At 39.8% G+C, this 17,024-nt stretch overlaps 1 protein-coding gene across 2 annotated transcripts in view; it reads right to left on the bottom strand.

The window, feature by feature from the left end:
• The window catches only part of FBN1 (fibrillin 1), a 336,957-nt gene that overhangs the window by 305,348 nt on the left and 14,585 nt on the right, over positions 1 to 17,024 (bottom strand). For both annotated transcript variants that reach the window (XM_055279034.2, XM_055279039.2), the window contains one exon: positions 7,814 to 7,965. In XM_055279034.2, coding sequence (XP_055135009.2) covers positions 7,814 to 7,965 — 152 coding nt within the window. Of the gene's footprint in view, positions 1 to 7,813; positions 7,966 to 17,024 lie in introns of those variants that run through there.

The raw sequence follows: 17,024 nt of genomic DNA, 5'->3' as shown, positions 1-17,024 counted from the left end.
CCATGCTCATGGGTTGGAAGAATCAATATCGTGAAAATGGCCATACTGCCCAAGGTAATTTATAGATTCAATGCCATCCCCATCAAGCTACCAATGACTTTCTTCACAGAATTGGAAAAAACTACTTTAAAGTTCATATGGAACCAAAAAAGAGCCCGCATCGCCAAGTCAATCTTAAGCCAAAAGAACAAAGCTGGAGGCATCACGCTACCTGACTTCAAACTATACTACAAGGCTACAGTAACCAAAACAGCATGGTACTGATACCACAACAGAGACATAGATCAATGGAACAGAACAGAGCCCTCAGAAATGATGCCACATATCTACAACTATTTGATCTTTGACAAACCTGACAAAAACAAGAAATGGGGAAAGGATTCCCTATTTAATAAATGGTGCTGGGAAAACTGGCTAGCCATATGTAGAAAGCTGAAACTGGATCCCTTCCTTACACCTTATACAAAAATTAATTCAAGATGGATTAAAGACTTAAATGTTAGACCTAAAACCATTAAAATCCTACAAGAAAACCTAGGCAATACCATTCAGGATATAGGCGTGGGCAAGGACTTCATGTCTAAAACACCAAAAGCAATGGCAACAAAAGCCAAAATTGACAAATGGGATCTAATTAAACTAAAGAGCTTCTGCACATCAAAAGAAACTACCATCAGAGTGAACAGACAACCTACAGAATGGGAGAAAATTTTTGCAACCTACTCATCTGACAAAGGGCTGATATCCAGAATCTACAATGAACTCAAACAAATTTACAAGAAAAGAACAAACAACCCCATCAAAAAGTGGGCGAAGAACATGAACAGACACTTCTCAAAAGAAGACAGTTATGCAGCCAAAAACCACATGCAAAAATGCTCATCATCACTGGCCATCAGAGAAATGCAAATCAAAACCACAGTGAGATACCATCTCACACCAGTTAGAATGGCCATCATTAAAAAATCAGGAAACAACAGGTGCTGGAGAGGATGTGGAGAAATAGGAACACTTTTACACTGTTGGTGGGACTGTAAACTAGTTCAACCATTGTGGAAGTCAGTGTGGCGATTCCTCAGGGATCTAGAACTAGAAATACCATTTGACCCAGCCATCCCATTACTGGGTATATACCCAAAGGACTATAAATCATGCTGCTATAAAGACACGTGCACACGTATGTTTATTGCGGCACTATTCACAATAGCAAAGAGTTGGAACCAACCCAAATGTCCAACAACGATAGACTGGATTAAGAAAATGTGGCACATATACACCATGGAATACTATGCAGCCATAAAAAATGATGAGTTCGTGTCCTTTGTAGGGACATGGATGAAATTGGAAAACATCATTCTCAGTAAACTATCGCAAGCACAAAAAACCAAACACCGCATGTTCTCACTCATAGGTGGGAATTGAACAATGAGAACTCATGGACACAGGAAGGGGAACATCACACTCCGGGGACTGTTGTGGGGTTGGGGAAGAGGGAGGGACAGCATTAGGAGATATACCTAATCTAAATGACGAGTTAATGGGTGCAGGAAATCAACATGGCACATGGATACATATGTAACAAACCTGCACATTGTGCACATGTACCCTAAAACCTAAAGTATAATAATAAAAATAAAAATAAAACAAACAAACAAACAAAAAAAACATCTCTTCCTGGGTTCTAATCCTTGCCCTAAATACTAACTGGTAGCAATTCTAAGCAAGGCCTGAAGAAAGTCTTTCATAGAATCTCAGGGTAGAGGGACTTCACAGCCACCTATGCCAACCCTATCCCGAATCTACAAGTCTCCACAACATCCTCCTGAAGCCTTTATCTAGCTTCTGTTTAAATTTCTTCACAAGGGGGAATGTGATAGTCCCAGAGCAGCCCTCTCAGCCTCTCCCAACATTTAACTGGCTAGCATGCCTGCAAATTCACAGCAGCAATTCAACTGCACATCTGAGCTAATTAGTCATTATCTTAGGGACTGTGGGCAATGTCACAGGATGGGTCTCGTGATCATGGTGTAAGAAATTCTACCCAGAACCCAGATGTCAGGTCTAGGTGACCGTGCCTGCTAAAAGCTATTGTATAACCACACAGGGCAACTATGTGGAGTTTCAGGATGATGTGGTTAAGCTTTGCAAGCCCTACTCAGGGGATTTTGCAACCTGGAAGTGCCTTAGCTTGGACTGGTGGAATACATACACTTCTCCCATAATTGAGAGTTTAAAAAAATCATAATAAAAAACAGACATAATGAGAAAACAGCAAAATTCTAGCCTAGCTTTTTCTAGTCCAAATTCTTGTCCCCTGGGGCAACAATGTATTGTCCCCCAGGGCAACTTTCAATCCCTTTAGCTGTTTTCTAGTATTTACCTCCAAATGCCTTTTTCTTTTTTTTTTTAACTTTCATTTTAAGTTCAGGGGTACAAGTTCAGGTTTGTTGTTACATAGATGAACTTGTGTCATGGGGGTTTGTTGTACAGATTATTTCATCACTCATGTATTAAGCCTGGTACCCATTAGTTATTTTTCCTGATCCTCTCCCTCCTCCCACCCTCCACCCTCCAAAAGGCCCCAGTGTGTGTTGTTCCCCTCTATGTGTCCACATGTTCTCATCATTTAGCTCCCACTTATAAGTGAGAACATGCTTAGCTCCAAATTTCTAAATAACATCTTTTTGTTGTTGTTGTTTTTGAGGCAAGTTCTGGCTCTGCCGCCCAGGCTTGAGTGTAGTGGTGCCATCTTGGCTCATTGCAACCTCAACCTCAAGCCATCCTCCCACCTCAGCCTCCTGAGTAGCTGGGACTACAGGCATGTACCACCATGCCTGGCTAATTTTTTTTTTTTTTTTTTTTTTTTGTAGAGATGGGGTTTTGCCATGCTGCCCAGGCTGGTCTCAAACTCGTGAGCTCAAGCAATCCTCCCGCCTCAACCTCCCAAACTGTTGGGATTACAGGTGTGAGCCACCACACCCGGCCTCTCAATAATACCTTTATACTGATTTTTCTTAATATTTTTTAGTTTTAGATATTATCTATTTATTTTCAACTATGGAAAATAAGGAGTTTGCTCGTACATACCCTGCTTCTCCACACATACATATACTTTTCTTCCCTGATAATCCCAATATAGCTTTATTATTATTTTTTAAGGAGTGTAACGTGTTTACATTATTATGATAAAATAAATATTGTTTAGGGATAAGCCTACAGCATACAATGATAATATTTATTTCCATGTACAACTCTTTCTCTGGAAAAAATACTGCCTTTTACATTTTCTCAACTTTTTTTTTAAGTTGAGAAAACTTCAACCGTAATCATTTCGTCATCCTCTCATCATTTCATCCACAGTTTCCCAACAGAACTAAAACTATTCTCTCAAGTTTAAACTCACTGGGTATTCTATACATTTCATTTTTCTTCAAGAACTCTGTTTCATGAGTATCTCCATTCTTTTCCATGATTCTAGATGGGCTGCATTCCATAATCACTATACTGCTGGAACTCCCCTTCACAACCACCCTGGCAATTTCCTTTTTGTCTTGGGAATTCCCTTCCTTTTTCCATTGTGTTGCATTCCATCCTTGTTTCCTGGATCCTGTGTCTTCTACTTTCTTTGTTGCCAACTTGTTTTGGGAAAGCACATCCCAAAACAGTTTTTTGTTTGTTTGTTTGCTTAAAAAAAGAGTAATTTTTGTTTTGTTGTTGTTGTTAAATAGAGACAGGGTCTTGCTCTGTCACCCAGGCTGGAGTGTAGTGGCATGAACATGGCTCACTGCAGCATTGAACTCTTGGGCTCAAGTGATCCTCCTGCCTCAGTCTCCCAAGTAGCTGGGACTGCAGGTGCACGCCATCACGCCCAGCTAATTTTTGTTTTTTTTTTTTGTAGAAACGGGGTTTCACCATGTTGCCCAGGTTGGTCAGGAACTCCTGGGCTCAAGTGATTTGCCCGCGTTAGCCTCCCAAAGTGCTGGGATTACAGGTGTGAGCTATTGTACCTGGAAAGAATAAATTTTTAAAGGCATTGCACTATTATTAAATGGGCAGGCTGAGTACTGGATTATGAATTGAAGGTCTTTTTCCATCAGAATTGTAAAAGCACTGTTCCACTGTTTTCTAATTTTATTTGTTGCAAGTAAGAAGTCTGATCCCCTTCTAATTTTTAATTCTTGTTCTATGACCTCTTTTTATGTAAACATTTATGTGAAAGGCTGAAAACAATTTATATGTCAAATAAGAGGTTTATTTATTTCTATCTTTTCATTCAGGTCAAATAATATAATGTCTGTACACAATTAAGCCATTAAAAAGGGGGAGGCTCCAGTGAGGTGTGATCACACCAGTGTACTCCAGCCCGAGCGAAAGAGTGAGACCCTGTCTCAAACAAAACAAAACAAAAACTTATATTTTATAAAAATATTTGATGTCATAATAAAATCACCATGATGAAAGAGATTATATATTTATGTTTTAAAATACTGAAAAGTAATTCACCAAAATATTAAAAGTGCTGCTGCTGGATGATAAAATTTGGGGAGTTTCTTCTTTTTAGTAACATCTGTATTAAAAACATTTCTAAAACCTGTTTATTTTTACAGTTGGGTTTGAAAAATGTGTCCTAATGCTATGTTAAAGTCTTCCTAGAGCCAGTAATAAATATCAATATTACATTGGAAAAAAACAAAGGAGAAGATTACTATAAATCTTTACAAATGCAGTTTTAACCTCATATTGCTGGCATTTTATTATAGACTTTTTTCTTTTTCTTTTTTTTTTTTTTTAAAGACAAGTTCTCACTCTGTCACCCAGGCTGGAGTGCAGTAGTGCAATCTCAGCGCACTGCAACCTCTGCCTCCCAGGCTCAAGCGATCCTCCCACTTCTGCCTCCCAAGTAGCTGGTATCACAGGCATGCACCATCACACGTGACTAATTTTTGTATTTTTGGTAGAGACACGGTTTCTCCACTTTGCCCAGGTTGGTCTTGAACTCCTGGGCTCAAGCAATCCTTTGGCCTCAGCCTCCCAAAGTGCTGAGATTACAGGCATGAGCCACCATGCCCAGCCTTATTATAGACATTTTCTAACATATGGCAAAGTTAAAATAATTTATCAGTGAACCATTGTATACCTACCACCTAGAATGTATGAATAATATTTTACTATACTTGCTTTATCCCCTGTCTACCCATCCCTCTATCCACATCAATCCCTCTTATTTTTTTTAATATTTCCAAATAAATAGCAGACATCCATACTCTTCCCTCGAAATGTTTCAGCATGCATTTTAGAGTTCAATATTTTCTGTATTGTTAATATTTAGAGTTCAACATTGTCTGCAGTACTTTTCTTCTGAGGTAAAACTTACAAACCTGAAGTAAAAGGTAAAACCTGAGTAAAATATACAAACCTGAAGTGTACATTTGTTGAGTTTTGACGATTGCAAACATCTGTGTAATCCAAACTGCTATCAAGATATATTACTATATCACTTCATGTAAATTGCAGAGCACTTGCAATCATATAGTCCACTTGTCAGCCACCTCCATCCCTTATTTTATGCTATAATTGTCATATGCATTAAATGTATATACATTATAAACATGAGACAATGTTATAATTTTGCTTAAAATTGTTATATATATATGTTAAAGAAACAGAGGAAAAATATTTTCTAGTTACCAGTCCTGATGCTCACCTTTCCTTCCCTTCCCCTCTCCTCTTCCCTTCCTTTCCCTATTTTTTTTTTTTAGGATGGATTTCCTTTTTCTGTAGCTTTTTAAAGATGTTGGTTAATTGTTTTCTGTTCTCATTGTTTCTGATGAGACTTCAGTGGTCATCAAATAATTGTTCCCTTATACATAGTTTGTTGTTTTTCTTTGCCTGCTTTCAGAAATTTCTCATTGTCTTTGGTTTTCAGCACTTTGGTTATGCTATGACTTCGAGTTTGCTGAGCTTTTTTAAACTGTAAATTTATAATTCATATAAAAATTGGGGGCTGGGCACGGTGGCTGTAATCCCAGCACTTTGGGAGGCCAAGGTGGGTGGATCACAAGGTCAGGAGATCGAGACCATCCTGGCTAACACGGTGAAACTCCGTCTCTACTAAAAATACAAAAAATTAGCCAGGTGTGGTGGTAGGCACCTGTAGTCCTAGCTACTCCGGAAGCTGAGGCAGAATGGTGTGAACCTGGGAGGCAGAGGTTGCAGTGGGCCGAGATCACGCCACTGCACTCCAGCCTGGGTGACAGAGTGAGAGTTCATCTCAAAAAAAACAAAAAGCAAAAAAACAAAAAAACAAAAAAAAAAAGGGAGAAATTTTGTCCATTAACTCTTAAAATGTTTCTTTTGTTTAATTTTCTTTTTCTCCTCTCCTCTAGGCCTCTTATTATACATATGTTAAACCTTTTGGCTTTGTACCACAAATCCTTGATGCTTGCTTGCTTCCTTTGTTAAGTTTCTTTGATCACTCTATTGCCTATTAGATAAATCTATTGATTCTATTTTCAAGTTCAGTGGCTCTTTCCTCTGTCATCTCCTTCTGCCATTAAGCTCATGGTGAATGTTATATTTCAGATAATTTAATTTTTAGTTCAAGAATCTCTATTTGGTTCTTTTAATGGTTTATTTCTTTGCTGAAATTTCCTATCTTCTCATTCATTGTAAGCATATTTCCTTTTACATCACTGTGCATGTGTACAACAGCTACTTCAAAATTCTTGCCTGTTATTTTCAACAGTTGGATCATCTCAGGTTTGGTCTGTGTTGACTATCGTTTTTCTTGAGAATAGATCACATTTTTTGTTGTTTCTATTATGTTGAGTAATTTTGGATTATATCCTAGACACTGTGAAAATTATGTGAGAAGACTCTGGATTTGGTTATATTCCTCCAAAGAGTATTACTTTTTATTTTGTTTTGTTTTAGCAGGCAAGTGACTTAGTTAGACCAAAACTGTAAACTCTTCTCTCTTGGGCACTAACCCAAATCTCAGTCCAGTTATTTTATTCTTAAGGAAGCTACTTGGAATCTGGTCCATCCATGAAGAAGTCACGGATCAACAAAGATTTGAGCAATTTTTAGTTTCCCTTTCCTGGTTTTATGATTGCTAGGATTCCCCCTTCACTTTCCAGTAGCTACAATTGCCTTGAACTCTGTGCTCTGATTCCTTAGACCAGAAAGACTCCCAATTTTCTATGGGCATTTCAGCTACCACATGTTGCCAATTGTGGTCTGCCTTCAGGCAAAGAGCTGTTAAAACACAGGAAATCTACCCTTTACCATTCCCTTCTCCCAAATGCCAACCTCCCTCCAGAATAAATTTCATTTTGTTCAGGCTCCATTGCCTCCAGGTATATTTTTGTTTTTTATTTTGCCCAGAGGTTATAGTTGTTATCTGTGGGAGAACCAGTCTAGCAGAAGCTTAATCAGACATTCCTAAAGTGAACCATCAACTTTAGGAATGTTGATGAAAACTTTTCATACAAAAGAGTAAAACTTTACATTTATTTAGGAGAGTGGAGGTAAGTAGAAATTCTTTGGAGAATGGTTGTGAAAATTTAAGGAGAATGAAACAGAACTAAAAATTACACAGCAAAAATTCAGACTATATAGACTAGGGAGGTCTCCGAGCCAAAGGACACCTCTAAGGAAGTGCTGCACCAATTGGCAGTAGCAAGAAGGAAAGCAACTCAGAGTTTATATTGTTAATACTTTCATCTCTACAAGTCCCTGTTAACACTTACCCTTCCCTTCCTGATGCAAACCCCTCCCCTCCTAGAGTATCAACAACCCATAATACACTTACTGAATTTGATTTCCAAGTTCCTCCAGGCATAAGTCTCTCCTCCATTCATGAGCATCTGAGTGGGTAAGTGTAGGCTTTCTACTGCCATGGGTATCAGGTTTATACTTGTGTCCTCTTGGGTGAGTTATCTTTCTGAGACTTAGCTTCTTCACCTGCAAAATGGGGAAAGTGAACTAACAGGCCTTTAACCTTTTTTTTTTTTTTTTTTTTGAGATAGAATCTCGCTCTGTCGTCCAGGCTGGAGTACAGTGGTGCAATCTCGACTCACTGCAACCTCCGCCTCCCAGGTTCAAGCTATTCTCCTGCCTCAGCCTCCTGAATAGCTGGGACTACAGGTGCACGCCACCATGCCCAGCTAATTTTTGTATTTTTAGTAGAGATGGGGTTTCACCATATTGGCCAGGCTGGTCTCGAACTCCTGACCTTGTGATCCACCCGCCTTGGCCTCCCAAAGTGCTGGGATTACAGGTGTGAGCCACCGCACCCGGCCAACTTTTTTTTTAATCTCCGAAATTATATAGACTTGTATAGAAATTCTACAAAACATAAACACGCTTTAAACATATTGCAAAATCATTTTTTTCCTCTAAAATCTGCTATCCTATACCACACTCAGGGTATCATGTGCTATATAAAAATCCACTAGAGGGGAGTAAAACATTAAGTGAGAACATACCACAACTCAAGTTGGGTATCCTGTATAAATTATATTTGCAACTGTTGCCTTATGTCTACTGTTTCTGAACAATCTCATTTAATTGCTTTAAAACCCAAAGATGTGAGGGAATCACCGATTCCATGTGAAAGTCTTCTGCTCTGTGGAATAAAGGCCCATGCCGAAGGCTAGGGAGTCTTTTTACTCTTTAAAGCTACTCACTAATGGAACAAGAGCAGTTCCTTAAAACAATACACATGCCCATTCCATTTCTAGTTTTCTTTTTATTTATAACTAAGTTATGGTGACCAAAAAGATTCCCTAAACCTTAATTCAGAAGAGAAGTTTCCTTCTGAGCACTAATTCTCACTGAAAGGCAAAAGCAACTGCAGTGTTCCTGATCCTTGAGTAGCTCAATATTTAAAGAGACTGCAGAACGTTGTCTTTGTTCCAAGTTCATTGCACCCCAAAAGCTGATTTCCAAGTTCTTTGTTCCAAGTTCTTTGCACTCCAAAAGCTGATTTCCAAAAGCTGAAGGAAAGAGTCCTTAGGTGGGGGTCCCCTCACATTAAGATTATTAAAGACCCTGGCCCATTAGTTTACTACTTCCACTTTAAAGAAATATAATTTTAACACAGTAAATTCATCACCTCTTCAAAGTTTTCCAAGAAGATCTGGGCCCTGGTTCTTGTTCTCAGGGAGAGACATTTTCAGGGAAAGAGAAGAGGGGACACGAGCAGGAGAAGGAAGGTGGCCCCTACTGAGGCTCCACTGGAGAATCAGCTTAGAAGGCTAGCCATCAGGACAATCCAGGCACACACATTCTTTAATTTGTATTTCTAGAGGGTGTCTACATTTCTTACTTTCCTAGTAGTTACAGAATGATAAAGAATGGATATCACTAACTTTAGAGTCAGCTGACAAGAGTTTAAATCCTAGATTAATTAGTTGATTTCAACTGTAAGTCCATAAGGAAACGGTGATGAAAACAACAAAACTTGTTCCTTCACTATGTATAGCTTGAGAAGCACTGGTGGACAGAGGCTGCCTTGAAGCAAGAAGTCCCTTTAGTTTAGGGACATGGGGAGCCCAAAGTAATCTGCAGGGTTAAAGCCAGGTAATTAAACAGCCGGACTTCACTTTCTTCTTCCTTCCTATCTCCTGCCAGTGCTACTCCATGACCAAACCCAACTGGGAGCTGGAGAGAGGATGAGGAAGCACTGTTGATGCAGCTCAAACCTGTCAGAGCCCCAAAGTCTAGAGCAGGGTGGAGAAGATGAAGAGAGGGTCTGGAGGAGCAAACAGTTGACAAGCAGATGCAAAATTATTCCTGTAACATCTCCACTTTGACTTACAGTTCCAATCCTAACACGTGAGAAAAGGCTTATTATTATTATTATTAGCAGAAGGATCTTCCCCTTCAGCAAGTGCTCCTTGAAGTGCTACTCTGAAGGTCTGGGGAGCTCCGGGGAAGGATGGAGGGCATATTGGAATGTTCTATTTCTACTATGCCATTCTTTAAGGGCAATCAAAAAAGGAGCACTGCAGAAGCAGCAGTGCAGTGGCCCATAGCTGCAGGTTCCTCTAGGATGAGTCTGGCCTGGCAAGGACTGGGGCATTTGCCCAGCAGCTGCCCATTACGGTAACTGTTTCTGATTATTTGTAGTGGCTCAACTTGTTTGGGTTAAATTGTATTCCCCAGAATTCCCTTGCTAATAGGTTCTGCCCAGGTTGGGCTACAGGAGATAATCTCTTGCAAGAGCTGGGGGATGGAAGGGAAATAGCAGCCATTTTGTGGCATTCCCATGCTTCTGCCAGTTATGCAATCGAACACGAATGTAGGTGCTGCGATGAAGGAACTTGTGGGTATAAATAAGTTCCTAATCAGGTGATCCTTAATTAGGGAAATTATCCTGTGTGGGCCTGACTTAGCTGGTTGGAAGGCCCCACACAAAACAGAGACCCTGCCTGTGAACAGTAGCTTTGACCTATGCACGTGGGGTCCCAGATTGCTTGTGCTCTTCCCTTCTTGACTGCCTATTCTGTAGACTTTGGACTCACTTACCTAGCCCCCACAATTGTATAAGTAACTTCCTTAATATCTATCTATCCATTAGTCATCTTTATCTCCTACTGGTTCTGCTTCTCTGTTTGAACCCTGACTGATAACACTACTTCTTACACGTGGGCAGGCAGAGAAGGCAGTGGAACACTGTTCTCATTCCAGTCCCTGTGCCTCCTACACATCCCCACTAGCTCAGTGTCATCCTTTCCAGACTCAGTTTTTCTGTGACCCGTGTCCTTCTCTGACCCCCAATGACACAGGCAGCTCCTCCACTCCCATTAAAGAGGACCTGGAAGGCAAGGAAGGGCCGAAGTCAGGGAATCCAGAAGAATGACCTGGTAGAAGGGATGGAGGTGAAAAAGGTAGATGCAAAGAACTGAGGGAATGATTGACAGGAGGAGGGAGAAGGAGAAGAGGAACAAGATTGGTGGGGAAGCAGGATGGGGGGTTTGGGAAAGGCACAGAGAGAGGATCTGGAGGAAGGGAAGAAGTGAGGCCATACGAAGGAGAGGGAGACAAATAGGGTACACCTGTGTTTAGCTTTGTCCTCCTTTGTCATCATCCCCTCCTTGAGAAAGGGAAGGCCGTTTCCACTAGTAGGTTGCCTCACACTTCAGTTATAAATAATCTGTGGAGTATCACCCCATATGTGTAAGTGGCTAATCTTTTTTTGTTCCAGTTTGCACTATTTTCAGGTCTTCAATTTTTAGTACTAAAAAGCATAACAATGTTATTCATACGCTTGCTTTAAAATTTTTGATGTAAGCGAGGTACAGAACAGTAGGTATACTATGCTACCACTCATGTAAAATGAGGGATATATATTCATTTATACTCATGTAAATAGGTTTTGAGTAACAAACTCTGCTTCAAGGGTGGAGGATTAGGCAACTGGGACCAGAGCTGGGAAAGGGGCTTTTTATATATTAATGTTTTAAATGTGGATTTGCTTATGAATTGTCACCATAGATATTATTCTCTCTGCTGCACCTATATGTAAGTAAAACACATAGAGGAGTCAGCCACTGCTATCCTTTCCTACGCCTCTCCAAAGCTCAGTCTGTGATGACAGTGATGCAACACTCCCCGGGAAGGTATTGCCACGTATGATTCTGTTCCTCCTCAGCAAACAAATGATTTGTGCCAGTTAACTTAATGCGCCGCAATGATCCTGCTCACCATTGCCATGACCACCCACCCCACGTGCTTTGTGGGAAAAGGAGAAACCCCAATAACATATAGAGCCAAGGTTTCTGTACTAGCTTTAGTGAGAGCTCCAGAACAAAGGGAACACATTTTGTACCCATTTAAATCAAAACCAGGCATCTCTGCTTAGGGTGTGCATCCTGGTTAAGCAAACAAAGTTGCACCCACCCCAGAGGAGCCAGCGTATACGAGATACATCACGGAAGGACTCTTTCCCTGGTTTTTCTCCAACAGAAACTCGCCTTATGGATTTGGGCTTAAACGATTATCTATGGTCTCTAGAATCGTGGCAGCAAAGGGAAATCAGAGCAGATCAACTTAATTTTGAAAAACCCACGGAGAAGCTTTGTGTGATTACAAAGCAACAGATCCAAATGACAGTGAGTTTTGCCAGCTGGAACCATTGAGGAACGGGTTCTTGGTGGTAAAGCAACTACATGTCTTGAGAAAACGACTAGTATGTGTTGCAGGCTCAATGGAATTTGCTTAATAAGTTGCACATTTGTCATTGTAGGTCAGTTCTTTGGGTGCCAGAAGACATAACTTCTCTATTATATAATCAGATATTTGTCTTTGCTGGAAAATGAGTACTGAAGAACGTCAATCCTCTGTTGTTTCCAAAAGCCTCTCTCTGGCCAGCTGGGTGTTCTGAACTCTGAGCATCCATCAAAGGGCACATTATGAAAGCTGAGCCTGGCACTGGGCTTTGGCCCCTCTGCCACTTACCTTTGCACCCTCTCTGCAAGACAACTGACCCGACTCCTCTAAAGAGGCTGATGGCTCGGGAAGTGGGAGGAGAGCAGATGTTTGGCCTTGATCTTAGGCAGAGATGGGAGGCTACAGGATTCCAAATTTTTCAACTAGCAGGTTTCTATCTGGCCACAGATTTTGTCAGCTACAGCAACATGTTAATTACTCTGAGGGACTAAAGCCAAAACTTTTATTTTTTGAGGTCTTTTTTTAATCTTACGGTGTCCATACCAATATTCGTACCTGTATATATCTTGCTCTAAAATCTTTGAAGACTTCTTCCGAGAAGAACAAAACTTTTCATTTCTCCTAAGGAGACCTCTTTCTTTATTCTTTGGTATTTTGACTTTGAGCAAGTACAGATTTTCCTTCTTCTGGTGTTCAAGTGTTTTTTCTTCAGAGCAGGCAAATACATGTAAATAATCTGATTTGCTCCAGGGAAGAGAACTTTGAAAGTAAACTTCCTACAGTATTTACTCAGGAAGTGACTTGAGGAAGATAATTTGCTTTCAATAGGTGAGATCTTTTTTCTCTCTCCATATGGGAATATTGCTTACTTTTTGGAGGAATGGGCCAAATATATTTTTACCTGAGGGGAAGAAAAGAATGTGCCTTTCTTAAAACTTGGTTTTAGGTGTTTCTCAACCTCCCAGCATTCTGGGAACACAAATTTGTGTTGTCCTATATTGACCTAGATTGATATATCCATGTGCAATTTTTATTGAGTACTAAACAACATAGAAGAAATGACACTGTTTAGTGGGGGAGATTTCACACCAGATTTAGGGGCTTGAAGAAACTAAAAGCACCACCTTATCAATGTCACTCAGAGCTAACACTGATTATTGAGTCCTTACTATTTTCCAGTTAGCATAAGTTCCATTGCAAAAATTCTCATTTGAACTGATCATTGAAATGAGAGACTGAGGCAAAAGTCTCAATCGATGGAGGTTTATTACACCAGTTTTAGGGAGCATTTGGGAAAACATGAGCCACAGGCACATCTGTGGCTGTTTTCCTGAAGAGGTTTTTAGGAGGTTTAGAATTTATATATTTCTTTAAAGTGAGATAGGCATGCAGGAAGGGGGGAAGGTAAGGCAAATGGTTATATTCTCTTGAGACTTTAGTTAGTGCCCAGTAAATCTACATTTTACAGAGATAAGATGAATGTTTGAAGAGAAAAAGAGGAGAAAAGAATGAATCAGTTATGCAGTTGTCTCAATTATGCCGGTGAAGGAGATGACTGATGTTGTCTTGTCCTTATTCTGCACCTGGAAGATAAGCTTGTAAGCAACATAATCAGTGTGGAATCAAACAGCTTTAGTTTTAGGAGCTAGACTTAGACGGTAGACCTAAAGTAACAATTGACATGTCCTTGTTTATAGGAGGCCAGCAAAAGTTTACTTATGAGTGATGTGTGAGGCTAGTCCTTCCCAGATGCCTGAGGCCTTTTATGTTTCTGTGAATAACATTAATAACAGCTATTCATTTGGAAGACAGTGTTGCAAGATGGTTGCTGCAAATCCAGGTGTTACAACCAGACACAGTAACATCTAAAAAATGGCTCTTACCACTGATCTAGAAGTTGCACATTCGTCATTTTTAAGTCAGTTCTTTCCAGTGTGGAAGAAAATACTTTTTAGAAAGTAACATTTTCTAGAAGCCCTGCAGCCTCTCCCTTATATGGCATTGTCCAGAACTGAGTCATATGCCCATCCCTAAACAAGTCACGGTAACAGGAATTGAGGCCACTGGGATTACTCAGGCCAAACAGGAGTCAGCAACAGAGTTGAAACTGAGTCATGAGGGGAAGTGACAGCTATGCCCCCCTTGGCCTGCCAACAAGGAAGAAGTAGGTAATAACGTTGGGTAGATAACCAATAGTCTCCACTATATATTCCCATTTTCCAGATGTGGAATCTAGGCTCACCAGAAGGTGATAGAATAAAGATTTGCAACATATCTGATACCAAAGTTTGATCCCAGTCACTACCTCTTCTGAGAAGTCTGCTTTGTACTAACTAGATCTGAACTATTCAGTACCGGTCTGATCCAATTTTAACAGGATATTTTTCAGAACAGTGCCGCAGCTCCGAAATGTTTTTCGTATAAAGGCCTTTTATCAATGATAACAATGGCATCTACATATGTTTGAAAACAATGCCATATTGATGCTGGAGATATATGGTTGTTTTCATTTGTAGACAATGCTTGGCCAGCAAATGAATTCATATTCACCTTGCAGTAACTCCATGGCTTCCTTGGACTCCTGTTCAGCCACATGAGACTCTTTGCATAAGTTTTTTCCCTTCCTTCTCATCTATAGAACGAGGATAATAAGACCTAGTTTGAAAAATTCTTGGGAGAAGACAAAAGTGTAGGTACAGAGCTTAATATAACTGATCCATTGTAATGTTTAATGAATAATCTTGAAGACCTTGCAGAGTAGATTCTGACACTGGACCACATTTTCAAAAACTTTTCCAGGAAAACTAATTGGTAGCCAGTGAAATCATTGACATCTATGGGGTCATTGTGATAATACATGTACTGAGTTCACCCTGTGCTCTTACACAGATAGGATATTTCAACTTTTATTGAATAGGGTGAAATAGGGTGTTTCAATTTTTATTAACCGTTCCTAGGGAAACAGTTTGTGTAAGAGCACAGGGTCAACAAAATATAAGAAGCAGAATTTCATCCAGTGCATTCTATATATAACATGATTGATAAAATTGTGAAATGAAATGAGGAAATATTTCAGACAAGGGCTATGCCTGAACTAAAACCAAAAATAAGTTTTAAAAGTTTTGTTGATTCTACTTAATTTACTCACCAGACAACATTTTTAAGAGCACAAGATTTAATATGTTCTCAAAGTTTCCAGATTATTGCTGACCTTTGTGGAAGAAGCCAATTCATTTATCTTACTTTTGAAAATAACAAAGTTTCTATTTAATGATGTTTTACCATTTTGATTTCTAATTAATTTCCTGGTCTGGTCCTTAAGGGGAAAAGTTGTTACAATTATATCAAGAGATTTAAAAATGGCATATTTACTACTAGGAAATTTCTAAATATCTTTTTTCAAGATGAAACTGGTTGAATTTTAAAATTACAAAAGATGGTTCTATAATATTACAGGCTTTCCCATTGTGTTGGTAAATTTCTAGCTGCAGCATAATCTTCATATAATGTCGTATTCTATAAACCCCTGCTAAAGAGTAAGATCTATTGCTTGTCTACATCCTGCTGAGAACGCAGTTAAACTGATTTCACACGTGGAGGAGCCTGCTGAACTCATTTTCCTGCGTGGAAGCATGGAGGGGAAGTGGAAGGAGTGGAAAAAGAAAAGGACTTTCCCCTTTAAAATAAATTCCAGCTCACCAGTAAGCCAAACCAAATAAAGACAGTGTAGGGATTAAAGCCGTGGCCTCTAGCATCACAAGAAAAAAAAAAATACATATATATTTAAATGTAATGTTGGTTCCTTAGTTGTGAAAAAGTTGCCATAGTGATGTAAGACATCAACAACAAAGGAACCTGGGTGAGAGGTATAGAGACTCTGTACTATCTTTGCAACTTTTTGGTAAACCTAAACCTATTCTCAAATGAAAAGCTTATTATTTAAAAAAAAAAAAAAAAAGACTTGGGTATAACTTTTGGCTTTGCCTGGTGCAAGCTTGTGTTAACCATGAACAAATTATTTATCTCCTCTAAGCCTTGATTTTAGCCAACCATAAAGTGCTTGTACAGAGCCTCTCAAAAAGCTGTTGTGAGGATTAAAGGAGTTAGTGAAGTGCTTGGCACAATGCTCATCATCAAGTTAGTATCTGTAAATTAGTTGTTCTCATGACTGTGCCCACCAAAGGACTGAGCACTTCAGTACTCAAGGGAGGCTGTGATCCCTTCAATCCACCCTGTCTTGATTCCCCAGCACTGTTGATAGCACAGTCATCTTCACAAACATCCAGTCTCTAAATCCCTTCTGGTACTTCTCAGTAGGTCCTGGAAGCATGGGGGTGTCATATTCTCAATCTTGTCACCTCTTCATTTCCACCACATCTACCCTGGCTCTGGCCTTGTTCCTTGCCTGACTTCCTTGGACATTGTCATCCTAGTTCCTTGGCTGTTTCCTCTGTTCCTCCAAGTCCTCCTATAATATGGCTTCCCTAATCGCTCTAAATCATGCTACCAAAACTTCAACAACTCTCCATTTTCTATGAGCCAAATTTCAAATTCTTTGGCTTTGACATCCAAGACCATCCATGATCTAGCCTCAATTTACCTATCTCACTATTCTTCATGTACTTCTTTTTTTTTTTTTAGAGGGAGTTTCACTTTTTCATCCAGGCTGGAGTGCAATGGCACAATCTCGGCTCACTGCAACCTCTGCCCCCTGGGTTCAAGCAATTCTGCCTCAGCCTCCCGAGTAGCTGGGATTATAGGTGCCCACCACCACACCTGGCTAATTTTTGTATTTTTAGTAGAGACGGGGTTTCACCATGTTGACTAGGCTGGTCTCGAACTCCTGA

Source organism: Symphalangus syndactylus, chromosome 5 (assembly GCF_028878055.3).
Source record: "Symphalangus syndactylus isolate Jambi chromosome 5, NHGRI_mSymSyn1-v2.1_pri, whole genome shotgun sequence".
In the NCBI taxonomy this organism is placed as follows: Eukaryota; Metazoa; Chordata; class Mammalia; order Primates; family Hylobatidae; genus Symphalangus; species Symphalangus syndactylus.
The sequence above is the reverse complement of the archived record's forward strand: the minus strand, read 5'-3'. Positions and strand labels throughout refer to the sequence as shown.